The sequence below is a fragment of the Argentina silus genome (assembly GCF_951799395.1).
Source record: "Argentina silus genome assembly, chromosome: 21".
Lineage (NCBI taxonomy): Eukaryota > Metazoa > Chordata > Actinopteri > Argentiniformes > Argentinidae > Argentina > Argentina silus.
The window spans coordinates 13,018,819-13,038,357 of record NC_139675.1 but is presented as its reverse complement, the minus strand read 5'-3'; the positions used below and the strand labels follow the sequence as shown (position 1 = coordinate 13,038,357).

Genomic DNA, 19,539 nt, shown 5'->3' with positions numbered 1-19,539 from the left:
GACTCATACAGTATGTACGTATTACTTGTCTGAGTCATATGGCAGATTGTGTGTTTTGGCTGATTTGTTAGTCGGACATGTGACTGGCTTTTATTGACAAGCCTATTCTTTAATGTGTGAAGTCATTGTAGACTCTTCCACCCCCCGCCCCCCCACCCCACCCCTCCCACCCTCTCTCTCTCCCCTCTCTCTGTCCGTCTCTCTCTCTCCCTCCCTCTCTCTCTCTGTCTGAGCTGCCCCAGCCAAGCCGGATATTCCACCACACCCATAGTTACCTTCCACAAGCCTCTTCCCTCAGGCCATGTGAATGAACAGATTGAGGTCAGATTGAACTGCACATCACAGGGAAACATTCCTTACTGAGCATTGTTGTGTAGGTGGCAAAGAAAATCTCAGGTGTTAAGCCTTTGCCGCTTACTTCATTATGATCTTCCGTGGCTTTTTGAGTCCCTCTTGCAATGCACTTTTAACTCAATCATAGCTATGTCATGTCATTGTCCATAATGAATAAATGGGGAAATACAATTTTGTTGAATCTCGTTGATTCAATTTGGTACTTCTTTTTTTTTTTTCACTTTGTATTTTCTCATTTAGATTTGGTTCCAAGCAGTGTTCACGGTTTTAAAGCAACCGTATCATTTTTCCACATTATTTGTGGAAAATGTAACTCTGAGATATAAACTCTTCTTGAAGATGTGTGTTTCAGGTTGGTGGAGTATGTCATTGGAGTGCTGGCTTCAGCCAGCCATATGTGTTCATCCACGCAATCGAAATGGAAGACAAGCAGGTGTTCTATGAGCACACTCACTGTCAGCTAGAAACACTATATGAGCCTTTTATTACCCGTGGAAGGCTTGGAGGAGAGGTAGGAGGTGAGTTGTGTGTGTGTGTGTGTGTGTGTGTGTGTGTGCGTCTATGTGTGCGCGCTTCTGTCTCTGTCTGTGTGTGTGCTTCAGTGGGGAGGAAAATGCATCTCATTGTTCTCACCAAGAATACAGTCCTCGGTTGCTATGTCTGGAACTCATTGTTGTAGCCTTATCATACCTGTCTAACCAGATTTGGTCCCGTGATGGGTAAGTTATGACCCTGTTATCATCAGAGACAGAGAAAGAGAGAGTTTTTATTTTATTTTATTTCATTTTATTTGACCTTTTATTTTACCAGGACGTACCATTGAGGTCCAATGCCTCTTTTACAAGATAGCAGCTCTAGTTAAAAGAAAACCTTTCCAGACATTAAAAACAGATAATGCATACAATACAGTTCAGAACAGCGCAAACATCCTATCAGCAGGTGACATAATGATGTATTATGTCGGCCCCCATTCATCTAATAGTACTACACGTAAAGACGGCATCCAACCGTAATTCCCGTCTCTAGTTCAAGTGCTGGCAGCAGTTCATGACTGTCGCTCGCTTTTAATGTTTGTTTTTAGTTTGTCTTGATGACACTAGCTGAAGTATAGGCTCGGTGATTAGGAAAGGGCCTACGGTCAACACAGGTCAAACACTGCAGGTGAGCATACACACTTTAAACCCCTCCTCCCCCTTTACTGCACTTTGTTCTGTGGATTCAGAGCTCTCGTTGTCATGTGTTATTTACTTTGCTTTAGTTTATATGGTTTTGACCTACATAGAGGTAAGCAAGTAACTTTATTACTAATAACTACCTTTTTTCGCCATTGATAATATACAGTATATATGTATATCGTGAACCAATAATGAGGGAAATATTTTGACCTCAAAAATTGTATTCTGCACATTTCAGTTGTTATATTTTTCTTGAACAGTAGGCCTACTTGTTCTCTGCCTGGAGTGCAGCATCTGCTACAATGCATTAATTAACAAGAATTTAACGGATTTTTCACTGCAGCCCACTTGTTGAATTTATTTATATAATTTTACGGTAGGGGAAAACATCTGATGAACACCAATGCGGGCTTTGGTGACTTCTCAGAAATAAAGTATTCTATTTATTTATTGTTGTGTATTCTGGATGGTATACAATTATTCAGTCAGCGTTAAGTGACAGAGAGAGATCCAGATTCTAAAAGCGATTAGTTTAGCTTGTGCATACTAAACATGCAAATATTTCCTCATTATCGAAGCTCAAGGCGTACATTTGTATGCCTCCATCTTTCACTGTGCATATAGGCCTAGAGTATTCTGCTTCTGTTTTCTCTTGAGACTCCTATCTTTAGAACAACCAAAACAAGACATTAGTTGTGGCCATCCCTCTCTTCTTCACTCCTCCCTTCTCATCCATCTCTCTCTCTCTCTCTGGATACAGGTGTCCCCCTAGGGGGGAGGCATAGTACAGCAGTGAAGGGGCATGGCCTTAGAGCTCTCCTGTAACAGGTACGCAGGGCAGGAACCTGGGAGGGGGGAGGAGCTACAGCAGCCTACCTGTGCAGAGTTGACTGTCTGTGTGCACTTCAGTGCACCTGTTGCACTTCCCACACTCTCTCTCTCTCTCTCTCTCTCCCTTTCTCCCTGACTGGGCAGAGAGCACAAGGCAGAAGAGAGCGTTGCCTTGCCATGGATCCCAAGGAGCCCAGCGAGAAAGAGAAGGAGAAGGAGAAAGAGAAGGAGAAAGGGGTGAAGAGGAGGAACAGGCCCGTGTTCCTGAGGTACCTGGAGAGGAGGAAGACGGACACCATCGTGTCCGATGACACAGGGAAAGGTGACATCAACCTGGGCACCCTGGTGAGGAGGAGCCAGTCGGACAAGACGGAGTACAGCGCCAAACTTAAAGGTACGGTAACGAATGCCCACAACTATGGCAAGCAACTCTATGGTGTGAGACTCTTCTGGCTCTTCAGACCTCACATCTCCACTGATCCGAGTGATCAATACGACTCAAGTTCATCCTCCTCTAAGTGCTTTGAAAAATGTAAATAAGTGACAAAAAAGTCTGCCATCATAGATTCCTGAGCAACGTCTGTGACTGGAGGGTGAAAAGCCAGAGATGGGGGGGGGGGGGGGGGGGGGGTGTATAGTTTACACTAGTTCACTGTACTTTACTGTAGCTATGGATGCTGTTGCTGCCGAGCACCTGTTGTGTTGTTAGCGGGTGATGGAGCAGGAGCCGGAGCCGGAGCGAGCTATCCCCAGGGATGAGGTCACATATGCAAACCGCGCTCCGAGCACAGAGGAGTGGCTAATACTGTAAGTGTAGGTGTAGGTGAGTTCCAGGCCAGGGTACTGTGGTAAAACAGACAGAGGAGTGACCTATTATAAGCAAGCTACAAAAGGGGGTTCTATGACTGTCCATCGCTGAGGCGTTTAATGATTAAACCAGTTTGTGTTCTCTGATGTATGTGCCCGCAGTACAATACACCCTGGGACTTCATTACCAGGCCTCGTACAGTAAATGACCTTTGCTCTAGTACCTCTCCCAAGGCAATCTGTCATTGATACTCCTTGTTGGTTAAGTTTGTCATCTGACCAATTTTTTTTTGGTTTTTTAATTAAATCTGGATTTAAAAAATGAACAAAAGGCTCCTGCAGTCAGCGGCTAGACATATTGGCTGACATTGCTTTTTTTTCCTCAGACGTTGGTCAGCATTTCAGGAAAACCTGTCTTGCCTGTCCTTACAGTAACATACTACATGCATGTTGTCACTCAGTAGGAATGTAGACAGACCTCTAGGCAATTCTGGTCATTTGGCACCTTGGCAGATAAGACGACGTAAACTATGTAGACATTCTTGTACCACTTGTTCCTTGGCTTCCTCAACAATGAACAATACACCCACACTTATGCTAATGATGTTTAAGGCATCAGTGGACCGTAATTGATGCGGCCCATCTAGCCAAGCAAACAAACCATTAGATTCACTTTTTTAAATGATAATGATGTGTTGATTGGCGCACGCACACACACACACACACACACACACACACACACACACACACACACACACACACACACACACACACACACACACACACACACAAACACAAACACACACACACACACACACACACACACACACACACATGCTCTATCAGCAAGTCCTCTATTTACCTTTAACACATTTAACACAACACTATCAACACTTTCTACTCTTCTTGACATGTGCCTAAGACCTGCATCACAACAGTAGTCAAACAGCTGATTGTTTTCAGTAAACTGATCTGATCATCCACCCAACCCACCTTTAAAGGACTTTGCTAAACAAGCATTTAGTATTACAGTGCTATTACCATTGCAAATATTGACATAATGGCGACTTCACTGAATGAGGAAATACCGCGTGAGTTGTTCCTGAACAGTAAATTCTCACCGGGCTGTGAAACTGGTTCGTCAAACCGCAAGGCCATGACAACCAGAAGTTTACGGTCCCTAACGAAGCGCTACCAGCTGATATTACAAAGGACTCCACATTGGTGTCACGTCATTATTTGCCTCCGCACGACATGATTGATTGACAGACTGATACAGTTCTGTTGTTATGAGCAGGTATCCATTAAAGAGTAAAAAAAGAGTAAAGTGTTTTAACATGATAACGTTCACTTGCAGGTCCGGTTTCTCCTATGGTGTGTGTGTGTGTGTGTGTGTGTGTGTGTGTGTGTGTGTGTGTGTGTGTGTGCGTGTGTGTAGCCTTCGCAAAGGTCCTTTGTTTCGTTCGGTTCTTGTTGTTGCATCAAACAGCTATGAGACGTTACAGTGTGTCCACCGGCGTAGTCTATGAGGGAGCGGAGGTCACACAGCCCCCATCAACACTGCCCTGGAGCATAGCCTCTACAAGATATCCAGCTACCTACTATACTATACAGTCAAGGCCGTGCCAACAGTCCTGGTTGGCATACTTTACAAATTTGCAAATAATTAGAAGGTATCTGTAACAAGTTAGTGTAGCAAGACCTGCTTAGACTTAGTAAGACTGCTTAGCTTTAGCATTTAGCATTAGCCTTGGTTGAACAAGATACCGGTCCGGCCAGCATTACACTCAATGCCAGCCTGATGTACTTCCACCTCTGTTTCGAGTCTCAATGACAGAAATCCCATTGTGTCCCTTTCAGGGGTGGGCGGGTCCGACGTGTCGTTTTTCCTCGTGGTGATACACGATCCGCTAGGGTTTTTTTTTTTTTCCGGAGGCTTCCGTTGGATGGCTTTCAATGGGAGGCTCGGTGAAAGGCCCCACGTATCCGCTTTCATGGGAACTCCTGTGCCTGCAACCAAACCAAACCAAACCAAACCACACCACACCACACCGCTCACTCCATCACGGCGGCCAAAATAGGACGGGTGAGGAAACGAAGACGGTCAAAGCGCGGCTCTATCCGTTTCTGAGCTTTGATAGTCGTTTATTTTGAGACAGGTACCGTCAAAGACATGGGGCTGTGTGTTTGTGGGCTGTTGTAGTTCAGTGAAGCAGTGTCAGGCCACGGAGAGAGGAGAGTGTATTTAGTATGGCTACATCATCTGGTCTTAATGGTTTTCTCACAAAGGAAAAGTTTGCACACACACACACACACACACACACACACACACACAGTGGGGTCTCCTCACATTGAAAAGCCGCTTAGAGATTTCAGACGCTATGATACTGTTGAAATGTGACACATCTTTTTTTTTTTTTGACCAATTATTGTGGAGGACCCCTCGATTTGAGTAGTTGATCTTGCTGCTTGCCTATCCCAACTATTTTAATGGTTTAGTGTTGTGTGTGTGTGTGTGTGTGTGTGTGTGTGTGTGTGTGTGTGTGTGTTAACTGAAGTTTGCAGACTACTGTAATGCTATTGCCTGGGTGGGTGTCTTCCAAGCTCATGACATCATAAAGTATAGCAGAGCTTTACTGGGAATTAGCCTCCCAGGCACCAGTCATGTATTTAAGTCAATGCCAGGGGCCTGTTGAACGGAGTGTGATTTGATTTGTGTACGGCTTAGACTGGAGTTGAGGTGTGTGTGAGTGTGTGTGTGCGCGTGTGTCAGGTTTGTGTTGCGCTGCAGTGTGATGATGGATTGAGGTTTGTGTGGGTCTGATGGGGTGGGTGTGAGTGTGTGTGTGTGTGTGTGTGTGTGTGTGTGTGTGTGTGTGTGTGTGTGTGTGCGTACTGTGTGTGTGTGTGTGTCTGTGTGTGTATGTGTGTATGTGTACTGTATGTGTACTGTGTGTGTGTGTGTGTGTGTGTGTGTGTGTGTGTGTGTGTGTGTACTGTGTGTGTGTGTGTGTGTGTGTGTGTGTCTGTCAGGTGCTTACCCCCCAGCTGGAGCAGATGGAATGCCTGCACACGCGGTGGCATTACATCAGCGGGACGATTAGTTCCGTAACCCGACACGGCGCCTCACGGCTCCTCTGCTCCTCCCCCTCTCTCTCCCTCTCTCCCTCACACTCTCTCTCTCTCTCTCTCTCTCTCTCTCCCTCTCTCTCTCTCTCTCTCTCTCTCTCCGAGGAGGAGGAAGTGGTGCGTGGAGGTGATTAGGCGGCGAGGAAACATCCCTCTTCCCTGAACACACGCTCCTTCCCTGCCTCTCCACTCCTCTCCTCTCCTCTCCTCGCCTGCCCCACCATGCAAAGCACACAACAGCCAGAGACTGATTAAGAGAGAGAGAGAGGGAGAGAGAGCGAGAGAGAGAGAGAGAGGGAGAGACAGAGAGAGAGAGAGAGAGAGAGAGAGAGAGAGAGAGAGGGAGAGAGAGAGAGGGAGAGGGAAAGAGAGCGAGAGAGAGAGGGAGAGGGAGAGAGAGAGAGCAAGAGAGAGAGAGAGAGACAGAGAGAGAGAGGGGGAGAGAGCGAGAGAGAGAGGGAGGGAGAGAGAGAGAGAGAGAGGGAGAGAGAGAGAGGGAGAGGGAAAGAGAGCGAGAGGGAGAGAAAGAGAGACAGAGAGAGAGAGACGGAGAGAGAGAGAGAGGGAGAGACAGAGAGAGAGAGAGAGGGAGAGAGAGGGGGTGAGAGAGATGGAGAGAGAGGGGGAGAGAGCAAGAAAGCGAGAGCAAGAGAGCGCGCGAGAGAGAGACAGAGAGAGAGAGAGGGAGAGAGCAACAGCAAGAGAGAGAGAGAGATTGGCATACTAAGTGATGCCGCTTGGCGCTCAGTCAGAACAAATAGATTACCGTGAAATACGGATTGCACGGTAAGGCGGGTCAGGGCTTGGGAGTCAGGTGACGGTGTGAGGAACAGGAGAGAGACAGAGAGATGTGTTCTCAAGCACGACTCCCCTGCACGGCTCATAAGCATTCACATCGGTCCACCAAATTCATGCAAAGTACATGACTCGATATGGCTCCTTGTACATTCCCTTAAACGATACAGATCCTAGATTTCCCTTAAAAAAGAAAACTGTGCCTTTTCCATCCGTCCACACTTGCCGATAATACCGTTGTTTACGTCTTCGGTAAAAAGAGTGCCGTTCTGTACATTACCACAGAGCAAAACAAATCCCTGAACGTATCTTTAACGTTCCCTGTGTCCCCTCAGAGAAAATGGCACCCCACGATACGTCCTCGCTGGCCCTGGACCCCGAGGAGCTCCGTCTCAGGAAGATGAGCAGGAGGTCAAAGGTCATTCAGGAGCTAGTGCAGACGGAGAGGGACTTCCTCACTGACCTGGAGCTGTGCATCAGGGAGGTGGTCAAGCCCCTGAGAGACACACAGGTAAACCCCGTTTGGTAGCTCACTGCTACAGCCCCACACTCTGCTGTATGAATACACTGACTTACATACTTCTATGCTGTAAAGGTGTGCTTACTTACACAATCATCTTTGTTCCTAGACCCAACATAGAGCCCTAAACACAGGGTATTAACGTTATCTACCAAGGTCAGTCTTGGACCAGTCTCTGATGTATAGGAGTGTATATATCATAAATGAAGTCATCCGGTTAATGATTGGTTAAAACCAACAGTGGAGGGATGAGGAAGCAGGGAGAACAAAGTGATGTCACCTGCAAATGTGATGGAGTTATCAGAAGCTCAGATTTCAGAGTTGTGGTCAGACGCAAAGAGGAAGTCAAAGAGATTTGTATATTGCGGCCTACTGTGTTATACTGTACTTGTACCATACAGTCGTGGAAAAATGTATATATGTCTGAATATATATCTGAAAGCTGTGTTCTGCTTTCTATCTGGAAGTATATCATACATATATGACTATATGTCTGAATATATCTCTAACATTTAATATCTCTAACGTCATATTTTGAATATATGTCTGAATATTTCTCGAACATATAATATCTCGAACATAATATTTTGGAATATATGTCTATATATCTATAATATATATGAATATATGTATTTCTCTGTTATTGTGTGTGTGTACTGATATGTGTGTGTGTAGATGGTGGATGTGGATCGTGTCTTCACCAACATGGAGACGGTGTGTGAGGTGTCAGCGACGCTGCTCCACGCGCTGCAGAAAGCCACCGCCGAGCCCGACCCGGAAGCACTCCTCATAGGTAACCTCTCTTTGACCCTGGTGTGACCTCACGCCAAGTGGTTTTGACCATTTCCATTTCCATTTATGGCATTTAGCAGACGCCTTTATCCAAAGCGACGTACAACAAATACATTTGTTTAAGTAAGTGAATCATCTATCGATTTACATTTACATTTACATTTATGGCATTTAGCAGATGCCTTTATCCAAAGCGACGTACAACAAATACATTTGTTTAAGTAAGTGAATCATCTATCCATCAGTCATCATAAGACAAAGTAATCAATGCTCACACCAGGGGCCAATGGCAGTCGTAATGCCAGTAGGCTAGTTTTAAAAATAAAATGTTTATATATATTTTATTAGCAGGAGAGAACTTGTACAGGGTGGTAACAGGGGAGAAGAGGTCTCGGGGTTAGGGTTAGTATAGGGGTGGTAGTGAGGGTGAAGCGGTCTTTAGGTCTTTATCCAACAGTCATGATAAGACAAAGTAATCATTGCTCACACCAGGGGCCATTGGCAGTCGTAATGCCAGAAGCCTTTTTTTTATTTTTTTTTATTAACAGGAGAGAACTTGTACAGGGAGGGGTAGTGGGGGTGAAGAGGTCTTTAGGAGGGACTGTTAAGATGTAGACCAAGTACGTCTACCGCTCTCAGTGCAACAGTAATGCAGTTCATAATGTTGAGTAATGCAGTCAATAATCACACTGAGTAATGTTTCTCATAGGATAACAACAATGCTAATGTAAATAGAATATGCTGACTTTGAGGCCTAAATGAGATGGACTGATATGAGCTGTGTTTAAGAATAGTGTCACGTTGTTTTTTTTTTGTTTGTTTTTTGCGATAATAGGGGAAGTTTTTATTCAGGCCAAAGCGGCGATAGAGGACGTGTATAAAATCTACTGTTACCACCACAACGAGGCCAACTCTTCGCTCAAGTCCTATGAGAAAGAGGAAGACGTAAAGCAACAATTCACCAAGTGTTTGTCGGCACTGAAGTAAGTGTCCACATGTTACCCTACGTTCCCCCTCATTCACCTGTACTACCGTGGTGTTTTTGGTTGCCATGTTAAATTCACCATTATGTTTCTTGTTACAGGCAAATATACGACCAAGAGTAAGTATACAGCATCCTGTCCGTTTGTCACGTCTCCATATGGTTTTTGACTGTGTATCATGAAATGAACCACATACCCAGGAGTAAATTATACAGCATTAAATGCATATTCATATATGATAATAATGACTGTAATGAGTGTATGACTAATGACACCGTCGCATGTTGTCTAGAGGTAAAACCAACCTGCTGGACATGGGTTCTCTCATCATCAAGCCGGTCCAGCGGGTCATGAAGTACCCTCTGCTGCTGAACGAGCTGTGGCAGGCCACGCCCGGCGACCACCCCGACCACCGGCCCCTCCAGGAGGCTCTGACCGCCGCCAAGATCATCAACGTCAACATCAACGAGTTCAAGAGGAGGAAAGACTTAGGTGAGAGAACCGGTAACATAGCAACGCTACAACACTCACAAAAAAACGGTTGTGTGGTGAAGGTCCATAGATACTTGTTAGTGTTAAGTAAATGGAACCGAACAGATTGGCATTTTGTGTGAATAGCGACCTCTAGTTACAGTCGGTGGGGGCACAATTGATCCGTTATTGTAGTGGTTGTTGTTGTTTACGTGTGGCTGAACCCTGGCTCTGAATTCAGTGTTCCACCGTGTCCCCTCTTGACCCCCTCCATGACCCCTGGACTGCTCTCTGCATCCCCTAGTGATGAAGTACAAGAGGACAGAGGAGGAGGGGACGCTCAGGGGTAAACTGAACAAGTTCAGCATGCATTCCATCCGGAAGAAGTCTGACAGGCTGACCGGTTACCTCAAGATCCTCACGGGTGTCGAACCACAGGTACAACATTACTAACACCCGACCCAGTACCACCAGAACCACAGGTACAACATCACTAACACCCGACTCAGTACCACCAGAACCACAGGTACAACATCACTAAAACCTGACCCAGTACCACCAGAACCACCAAGTACTGCACTTGAATTGAACCAACCCCTCTCCACACCCACCCATATGATGAGTGAATGAGAGTGTGTGTGTGTGTGTGTGTGTGAGGGTGCGTGTGTGTGTGCATGCGTGTGTATGCGTGCGTGCGAGCTTGCGTTCGTGCATGTGTGTGTCTGTGTGTGTGTGTGTGCCTGTGTTCATGCCTGTGTGTGTGTGTGTGTGCGTGTGCCTGTGCGTGTGTTTGTGTGTGTGTGTGTGTGCTTGTGTGTGTGTGTGTGTGTGTGTGTGCATGTATGCGTGTGCGTGTGTGGTAGTGGGGGGGGGCACATAACCCAAACTCAGGTTATACTCTCCATGTGAAGTGTACCAAAAGCCTTTTAACCCTGAGGTTATCTCCGCCTTAGTACTCCTCTGAAGGGCCAAGAAAGGTCAATATTTGCTGGGCTGTTGAGTAAACGTACTGAGGTGTTGAACGTGACCCCCCCCCCCTCCCCTCCCTCCTCCCCCTCTCCCCCTCTCCCCCTCTTCCCCTCCTCCCTCTAGGTGAGAGATGAAGTGTTTGATAAGGAGGAGAAGTTGTTCCGGAACCTGGAGAAAGCTGTGAGGCAGCTGGTCAAGAACGTCCACTGTTACCTGCTGCACACACAGGTGATCTGTCTATCTGTGTACCTTCGCCACACGACGGAGACCGTTTTTTTGTGTGCTTCAGAACATCAAGTCCCCACTCCATTTGATCGAGGCTTTCACGCCGAAAGCCTTTTATTATTTGTATTTTATGATAAAGAAGCACTTTACGTTCCGAGAGTGGCTGAAAATCACTCGCTTTTTTTTTCCTGAAAGTCCCACCTTTTCTGTATCGCCGCGGAACGAAATGCCACACTCCATCATGAGTCGCGTAGCCTTTTCGTTGTCGTCGGGAGAACGTTCCCGAAAGATTACGCCTCTTGACGTTATCGTCGTTTCCTTGTCGTTCCGTAGGAGATGGTATCGGTGGCGGTGCAGAACGCTCCGGATCTAGAGAACATTATAAAAGACCCAGATAAAATAGACACCAACGGCTTTAACCACAACCAGAACGTCAACGACCCCTACAAGCACTTTGTGAGTATAACTACACCTTTTTTGGTTCTCCAACCGGAATATACAAGAGGAATGAAGGACAGTCACTGTATTAGACCTCACTTAGTATGTACAGGTTATGAATAATGTCTGCTGTCATCTGCCACTCTGTTTATTATTATCTATATATTACCATAGCAACTAGGCATCATTTGACTGAACATTCCAATGTCAGTTGAGTTGATTTGTTGATAAAGCTGTGAACTAAAACTTCCAGACTATTTTATCCCATAGAAATAGATTGAGTATAGAATGGGCGGCCATCTTTTTGTGTACACCACCATTTGGAAGTTTTACTTCACAGCTTTATTAACAAATCAACTCAACTGACATTGGAATGTTCAGTCAAATGAAGCCTAGTTGCTATGGTGCCACCCTTTTTGCTTGATTACCATGGCAATTATGTATGTTACAATTCCAGGTTGGCCATCTTTTGGTGTACTAGCCAATCAATTCTATTTTGATGGGTTATCCATTGAAAACACAAAACAAACATACTAGTTGCTGTTTTCTTTACCTGCTCTGTATTTGCATCTTTCTTGACAACTGCGTTCTCCTCCTTTTTCCTTCCTCCCATCTTCCTCTCCCTCTCTCTCTCTCTCTCTCCCTCTCTCTCTCTCTCTCTCTCTCCCTCTCTCTCCCTTCTCTCTCTCACGGGATCTTATCCTCTCTCCTGTCAGCCTGACTGTCTGAACCCTGTGCACTTGTTAGCTCTGCTCGAGCTCTGCCTCCCTGTAGTTACACCGCTCCCTCTCTCCCTCTCTCCCTCTCTCCCTTCACACCTTCATAAGTGAGTGATCTGCCAATCAACCCCCCTGCCTCTGTCTCCTGTCTCATGCTCCTGCCTGGTGAATCCTTCAATATGTTCCCCTTCTCCTCTATAGCTGCCCCTCTCCCCCTTCCCTCTCTCTCTCTCTCCCTCCCTCTACCCTCTCTGTCTCTCTCTCCTCCTACCCCATGCGCCCCTCTCCCTCTACGTCTCTTTGTTTCTCTGTCTTTCTCTCTCTCTCTCTCTCTCTCTCTCTCTCACTCTCTCTCTAACTCACTACCCTGCTTTCTTTCTCTCCCTCTTTCATGTCCTTTCTCTCTGTTTCTCTCTCTCCCCCCCCCCCCCGACCTTTCATATCTTTGTTTCTCTCTCTCTCTCTCTCTCTCTCTCTCTCTCTCTCTCGTTCTGTCCTTCTCCTGCCTCTCCTCTCTGTCGCTAATCTGAGATAACAGGTCTTGTTGAATGGGGTGTCATTGTGCCGGGCCCAAGGGCACTCCACGCACGTCTCAAACAGAGAGCAAATAGAGAGCTAATATGGCTATACACTACAGGGCCATGGCTCTGAGACAAAGACGCCTGCAGAGAGAGGGAGGGAGGGAGGGAGGGAGGGGGGGAGAGGGAGGGAGGGAGGGAGAGAGGGAGAGAGAGAGTGCTCTTCTTCTTTCATTAAAGACATTTCATGATGGTGCCTTTTGAGTGTGTCGAAAGACCCGTTTCTTCTCCTAACCGGGAAGGCCAGCCTTTTAGAAGGGATATTATGACTTTGTTTCAATCCGAAACGCAGAGATGAATAGAGTCGGACCTTAGCGGTGGATAACAGAGCCTTTCATCGTATCTTAGGACTGGATTCGCCACTTCCGATTTCTTTGGGGGGGGGAACAAATTGTCTGCAATTATTCCTGTGTTTCTCTGTGTAATCTCCTAAAGAGGATACACAAACGTGTGTGTGTGAGTCAATGTCCTCATCCTCTCCCCCTCTATCCCTCTATCCCTCTACCTCCCTCCTCCTCACCCTCTCCCAGAAGGAGCGCCTGGCGCGTCTCGTCCTGGCCCCCCTGTCCTCCCTCCAGGTCATGTTCTCCGCCCCGCAGAAACTCATCCAGAAGCGTTACGATAAGCTGCTGGATTACTGCAGCCGGCTGGAGCGCTCTCCCTCTTCCTCCTCCTCCTCCTCCTCCTCCTCGTCCTTCTCCTCCTCCTCCTCCTCTTCCATCTCCTCCTCCTCTTCCTCCATCTCCTCTTCCTCCACCTCCTCTCCGTCTCCCGTGTCGGAGGACCCGGGTCAGGTCCAGGCTCGGCGGGACTACGAGGCTCTCAACGCCCAGCTGGTAGAGGAGCTTCAGAGATTCAACAGGGCGGCCCATACCATCCTGAGCAACTGTATCGTCTGCCTGGTGGCCCTGCTCAGAGGACTGATGGACACGGCCTGCCACAGGGCACCGTCTCTACAGCAGCTACCGGTGAGGGGGGGGGGGGGGTAGGGTTAGGGTTGGGGGGGGGGGGGGGGGCGGGTTAGGGTTAGGGTTAGGGTTAGGGTTAGGGTTGGGGGGAGGGGAGGGGGGATGGAGAAGGGAGGAGGAGGCAGGGAGAGAGGGGATAGACAGGGAGAGAGGGGGGAGGGAGGGATGGAGAGAGGAGGGAGGGAGAGAGGGAGAGAGAGAGGCAAGTTTGAGAAACAAGATGATTGTTTTTGTTTCCCAGGGAAAATTGTTTAAATGGAGACTTGCTGTATAACACCATGTTAAAAGTAAATATTGGATATGGTGATATTTTAGAATACGCAACTCAGGAATACTGTTTGTATTGTCTCTAGGAATGGTACAGTGAATCACGAGACTTCAGTTTTCCTTGAAACATGCCTTGTTTGTTTGCTTGCTTGTCCAGGCTCCTTTGTCAAACATCGGCGAAGTCCAGAACTGCATCACGGAGGAGCTGAACAACCTGACCTTCGTCAAGGACAACGCACAGAAGCTGATGGAGCGCAAAGTCAGCTTTGACAAGAAAGACAAGAAAACCGCGGTAAGTGGGTGTACAACGTACCGTATACCCTTTCTAAAGTAAACGACAGATTCGCCTTAACGCAGCCACAATGACTACAACAACTATGTCACGGTCGGGTGACGGTAACCAATGCCAATGGAATGTCAGCCTCTTCTATATTCACCTCAGGATATATAAGTATCCTCAGGTAAATCTCAGGGTGAATTAATTCCAGTAGACGTCAGGTAGAAGAGGCATTACCACGTCGTTCCCTACTGTTGGCCTTGTCTCCCTTCGTTTTTTAGCCTTTTTTTAATTGATCTAATTAAAAGTCAATTAAAGTACAATGTTGGGGATCATATCGGAGCTAGCAGACTCTATCAAGCGCGCTGGGTTGTGATTAAATAGGACGCTTGGCAACCCAAAAGCCCCCACAGGTATCCCTCCCCTGAGGTGTGTGTGTGTGTGTGTGTGTGTGTGTGTGTGTATATGTGTGTGTGCGTGGGAGTGCGTGCGTGCATGTGTGTGTGTTCCCTGTTCCTCCCATGGATCCCCATCAAACCACAAACCACAAACCACAAACCACAACCCCCCCCACCCCCAACCCCCGAGACCCACCCTACAGCCGCCTCCACTCAAGGGGACTCGTTAGCGATAGCGATCACTCTCCCCTTACTGAGCACTGATGACTGGGCTAACCGTCCCCTTTGCCTGCCCCCCCTGTCCCCCCCTGTCTCCTCCCGTCCCCTCCTCCTCCTCCTCCAGGCACCAGAGATCCAGCGTCAGACAGAGGTCCAGCGGGCCCGACTAATCGCTGAGTACCCTGCCGACAGGCTGTACCAGTTGAAGAGGAACTGTAACGCCTGCCAGGATCAGGACATCTCCCTGCTGGAGGGGGAGCTGGTGGGGCTTCTGCAGGGCACGGACCCCCATGGGAGCAGCTGCCGCTGGCTGGTCCACACCGGCAGTAAGTTTTAAGAACACCACAACGTTTAATCCTACAGCATACTCATACGGGTCTTGGTTTACCATATGTTTTCCGTTTTGAGAATATATCTATCTATCTATATCTATATCTATATGATACTTATTACTTATATATTACTATAATACTAATATTACTTATATAACCTATCTATCTATCTATCTATCTATCCATCTATCTATCTATCTATATATATATATGTTATATAAGTCATTTGGATGTGGCTTGAATAAGAAAATATCTTCAAAACGACCTCTGGTAGTCCCAATCCATACAGAATAGTTCATCCAGTTAGGCACACTACTATAGTCACTACTATAACTACATACAGGATCTGTAGTTCTGTTAATAATCCAGATGTTATAGACTACAAATCCAGATGTTATGGACTACAAACAAATGTTGTGGCCTACATGACCTAACGGTGTACAAACATCCACCTCCACTCCTCCAACGACCTGACTCCAAACACCACCCTACTGTATCGTTGACGGAGGAGTGTGTATCTCAGAGAGTGTGTGTGGGATACGCACGTTACTGCCTGCTTGCTTTTTAGTCTACCGCTGACAATCATCAGTCTGTTGACCGGGGAAATCCCCTGAGGCCCTCTGTGATGTAACAGCGGTTTATCACGCACACACACACACACACACGCACGCACACACGCACACACACACACACACACACACACACACACACACACACACACACACACGCTACACACACCCTCTCGATCTCTAGAGATGGTTGCCTCACAACAGGGCCGACTCTGGAGTTTGTTTCCATGTATTCTGTGCGTCTTCGCGCGTAGGGGCGCTGAGCATCAAGGCGCCTGCTGCTTCGTTGTTTGCGGCAACCCCATCCAGACGCCGGCAGAGTGACTTAGAGTACAAAGCCGGTCCCCCGGGGGGGGGGGGGGAGAGAGAGAGAGAGAGAGAGAGAGAGAGGGGGGGGAGGGGGGGCTCAGTTACAAGGCTGAGGAAGATGCAACGCGCTCTACTTGTCTGCTGTCTCTCTCTCTCTCTCTACGCTGCAATAACAAGAGTCAAATCAGCCTTGTTAAAAAGTTTTTCCGCTAAGGTGTGTGTGTGTGTGTGAGCGTGTGTGTGCGTGTGTGTCTGTGTGTGTGTCTTAGGCCTGGGTATTGGGTATAAGGACCACACGACACAAAACCCAATACATATCACCATACAATAATATCGCGATACATTATGATGCTCTACGTGTATCTCTAAACATTATTTTTTTACTGAAAATTCAACCTACTGCTTTGTGTATACCAACCTTGGTAGTCTACCATACATTATTGATTGAAGAAAAAAAAAAAAAAGTTTAAAAAACAGATCAATGCTAGGCCTGAACAATGCAATCAGCTGTATCAATTTTTTTTTGCACAGCTCTTGTGTGTGTGTGTGTACTGGATGGCTTCTGTTCAGATGTATTCTGTTCAGATGTATTCTGTAGTGTAATCAGACAATTCTGACTTTAATCCTTTCATTCACCCGTTGACACTGATCTCCCTGAAACCCTCACAAAGGCCCTATTCACGTCTAAACCCACCAAGGTAGCTTTCCCCAATACCTCACTCACTCACTAACTCACACACACACACACACATACACACACACACACACACACACACACACACACACACACACTCACTCACAAACATCCCTGTGTTCTCCTCCCCCTCCCCTCCCAGCGACCCAGGGCTACGTGTATTCCACCTTCCTGAAGCAGTACAACCCCCAGAGAGAACAGCAGAGAGAACAGCAAAGGGAACAGCAGAGGGAGCAGCAGGCCCGGGGTGGAGGAGGGGGAGGCCAGACACCCAACGACCACCAGCAGCACCCAGGCAGCGGGGTGCTGGTCCTGGACGAGGACTTTGACAACCTCAGCCTGTTTGTGTCGGGCAGCGGTTCCAGCAGCCTCCTGGGTTTCAGCCTCCACAGCGCCGGCAGCTGCTCCACCCTCAACGGCCTGCAGGGGGAACCAGAGGCAGAGACAGACTGCCCCCCCCAGGACAACCACGAGACGACGGAGACACAGGACACAGAGGACCAGCAGGTATGGGTGAAGAGAAGAGGGTTGTGTGTTAGCCACGCATGCTAAATTCAGCTTTTGCTTAGCCAACATGGGCCATCCCTGCCACTAGGTTTGCTATAAAGCTGAGGAAAGCTGAGGTAAAGGGGGGGGGGGGGGGGGGGTGGGGGTCAGGGGATCTAGAATCAGATTGCCCCCACCCACCCGATATATAATCACTCAAACATCTGTCTACGGGACAGGCGTCCTTAGGGGCAACATCTGTCCAGCGGCAGATAAAACCGTGCGATTGAGGCCTGCATCATCATCGTCATCATCATCATCATCATCATCATCATCATCATGGCGGGAAACAGAGGAGCCACACAAATGTCCTAATCCCCAAAGCTTTGACGAAGCAATGCGAGTTTGACTGGCTGCGGGGGGGACGACCGTAAAACGCCTCCTCCTCCTCCTCGTCGACGGAGAGAGCGGCCCCCTTTATAAAATACGACGGCCGTTATTGCGCGGAGCAGTAAAAAGTGAAGTGCGGTGGTGGTTTATAGCGCAGATGATTAGACGAGAGAGACACTCCGTTAGGCTGACTGGGAGTACTGGGGCAGCACTCTGATTGGTTTATAGGCTCTTGCTCCCCATCTCGCATAGAGATTATATGGACTGAATAACATTTTTAGGACGCTATCGCTGTCAATCACCGTAGCCTGTTTAGTAGCCCCACGACACCCCCCCACCCCCCTTCACCCAACCCCCCTTCACCCCACCCCCCGTCTTTGTTTTCTGTGACCTCGGTGGAGGATTCTGACCTTGAATGAGATATGAGCCGGGTTATTGGCGTTCAAATGGATATTGGTGATGAGTTTCAATCAACGGGTTGCCGTAGGCGATGAGCGTCAACTGATAGGAGCGGGTGTTGATGGAATATGGTTCAACAGTGCCATCTAGTGGTTTTTATGTCAGAACATATCACATTTGCAGCACCTTATTTATACGTCCAAGTCCACGTAGGCCTGTGGTCCATCGATTACCAATTGCTTATTAACCAATATGATTTTTCAGCATTACAGTGAATGGTCGTGGAGTAAATTACAATGTTGCTGCTCTTTTTTTTCTCTTTTTTTAAAATATATTTCTTCTTTCAGTTTTATGCTGTTTATGCGTTCCGGGCACGCTGTGACCAGGAGCTGACCTTACAGGAGTACCAGCATGTCCGCATCCTCAAATTCTCTGACCTAGGAGGCAACAAGGACTGGTGGTTAGCTGAGGCCAATGGACAGAAGGGCTACGTCCCAGCCAACTACCTGGGCAGGATGTCCTACGCATGAAGGAGAGAAAGAGGAGGGAGAACATTCCCTACACGTCTTATCTTTGATTCCCTCAGGTCTCTCTCTCTCTCTCTCTCTCTCTCTCCTCTCTCTCTCTCTCTCTCTCTCTCTCTCTCTCTCTCTCTCTCTCTCTCTCTCTCTCTCTCTCTCTTTCTCTCTCTCTCTCTCTCTAAAGGGCTGAGGTGGAAGAACCTCCGGTCTTCTCTTTTCGTTTCATTCAGTCTGAGTGAGCGTTAAGGAGAGAGGAGGCAAGGCATCAAGGAAAGGCTTTTAGAGATTGAACTCCAAAACGTATGAAGTGTCACCTGTCTGTCTGGCTGTGTTCGGAATCGGGTTATTACATACTTAAGAGTAGTAGTGGAACAGTGCATGAGTGTGTGCTTCACATTCCATCATGCCAGATATGCATATTTGAGTGAGTGAAATATGAAATCTTGGTCTTTCAAGCACACTCGGTTACCACTCATACCCACTATGCCTACTAATTCGTATGGAAATATATCATTCCGAACACAGCACAGACGTCTTATTTAATTTCGTTATTTAATCATCAGAAGATCATGATTGTAAGATTATAGCATGTTTGCTTTGTGAAGGCCAAATCTTGCACTAAGAATCACTGTGTTTAAGCACTTGGTATTGCCGCCTGCAGTGTTGTTGAGCTGTCACCCCAATGGAAATATGAATGATTTACTCTATCTAATATATGTCTAGCAAATGTATTTTCAGAGATGTAAATGCTTTGTTCTAGTTTTGAGAGAGATATCCATTGTATATATAATGATATCACTTTTCAGCGCTGAATAAAAGATGTCCTCTATTCATGGTGACTTGTGTTCATTTGGGAGCTGCTTACTGTGTCACAAGTTCATGTATCATTTTCACAACACACTTCACTTTATTTCAGGTTCCCCC

At 47.2% G+C, this 19,539-nt stretch overlaps 1 protein-coding gene across 1 annotated transcript; it reads left to right on the top strand.

Moving 5' to 3' along the window:
• The first annotated feature begins 2,448 nt into the window (after positions 1 to 2,448).
• arhgef38 (Rho guanine nucleotide exchange factor (GEF) 38) lies at positions 2,449 to 19,444 on the top strand. Its single transcript, XM_083693184.1, has 14 exons — positions 2,449 to 2,754; positions 7,427 to 7,602; positions 8,287 to 8,404; positions 9,239 to 9,386; positions 9,488 to 9,505; positions 9,679 to 9,878; positions 10,162 to 10,295; positions 10,950 to 11,054; positions 11,385 to 11,507; positions 13,317 to 13,754; positions 14,179 to 14,313; positions 15,040 to 15,241; positions 16,962 to 17,326; positions 18,442 to 19,444. The coding sequence occupies exons 1-14, from the start codon at positions 2,538 to 2,540 to the stop codon at positions 18,622 to 18,624; spliced, it is 2,562 nt and encodes an 853-aa protein (XP_083549310.1). The 5' UTR covers positions 2,449 to 2,537; the 3' UTR covers positions 18,625 to 19,444.
• Positions 19,445 to 19,539: the final 95 nt, after the last annotated feature.

What these genes read in the sequence shown, in the direction of transcription:
- arhgef38 (XM_083693184.1), top strand. Translation starts at nt 2,538, where the DNA reads ATGGATCCCAAGGAGCCCAGCGAGAAAGAGAAGGAGAAGGAGAAAGAG. An exon ending in GTACAGCGCCAAACTTAAAG is followed by an intron (nt 2,755 to 7,426) that starts GTACGGTAACGA and finishes GTGTCCCCTCAG; the next exon opens with AGAAAATGGCACCCCACGAT. An exon ending in CCCGGAAGCACTCCTCATAG is followed by an intron (nt 8,405 to 9,238) that starts GTAACCTCTCTT and finishes TTGCGATAATAG; the next exon opens with GGGAAGTTTTTATTCAGGCC.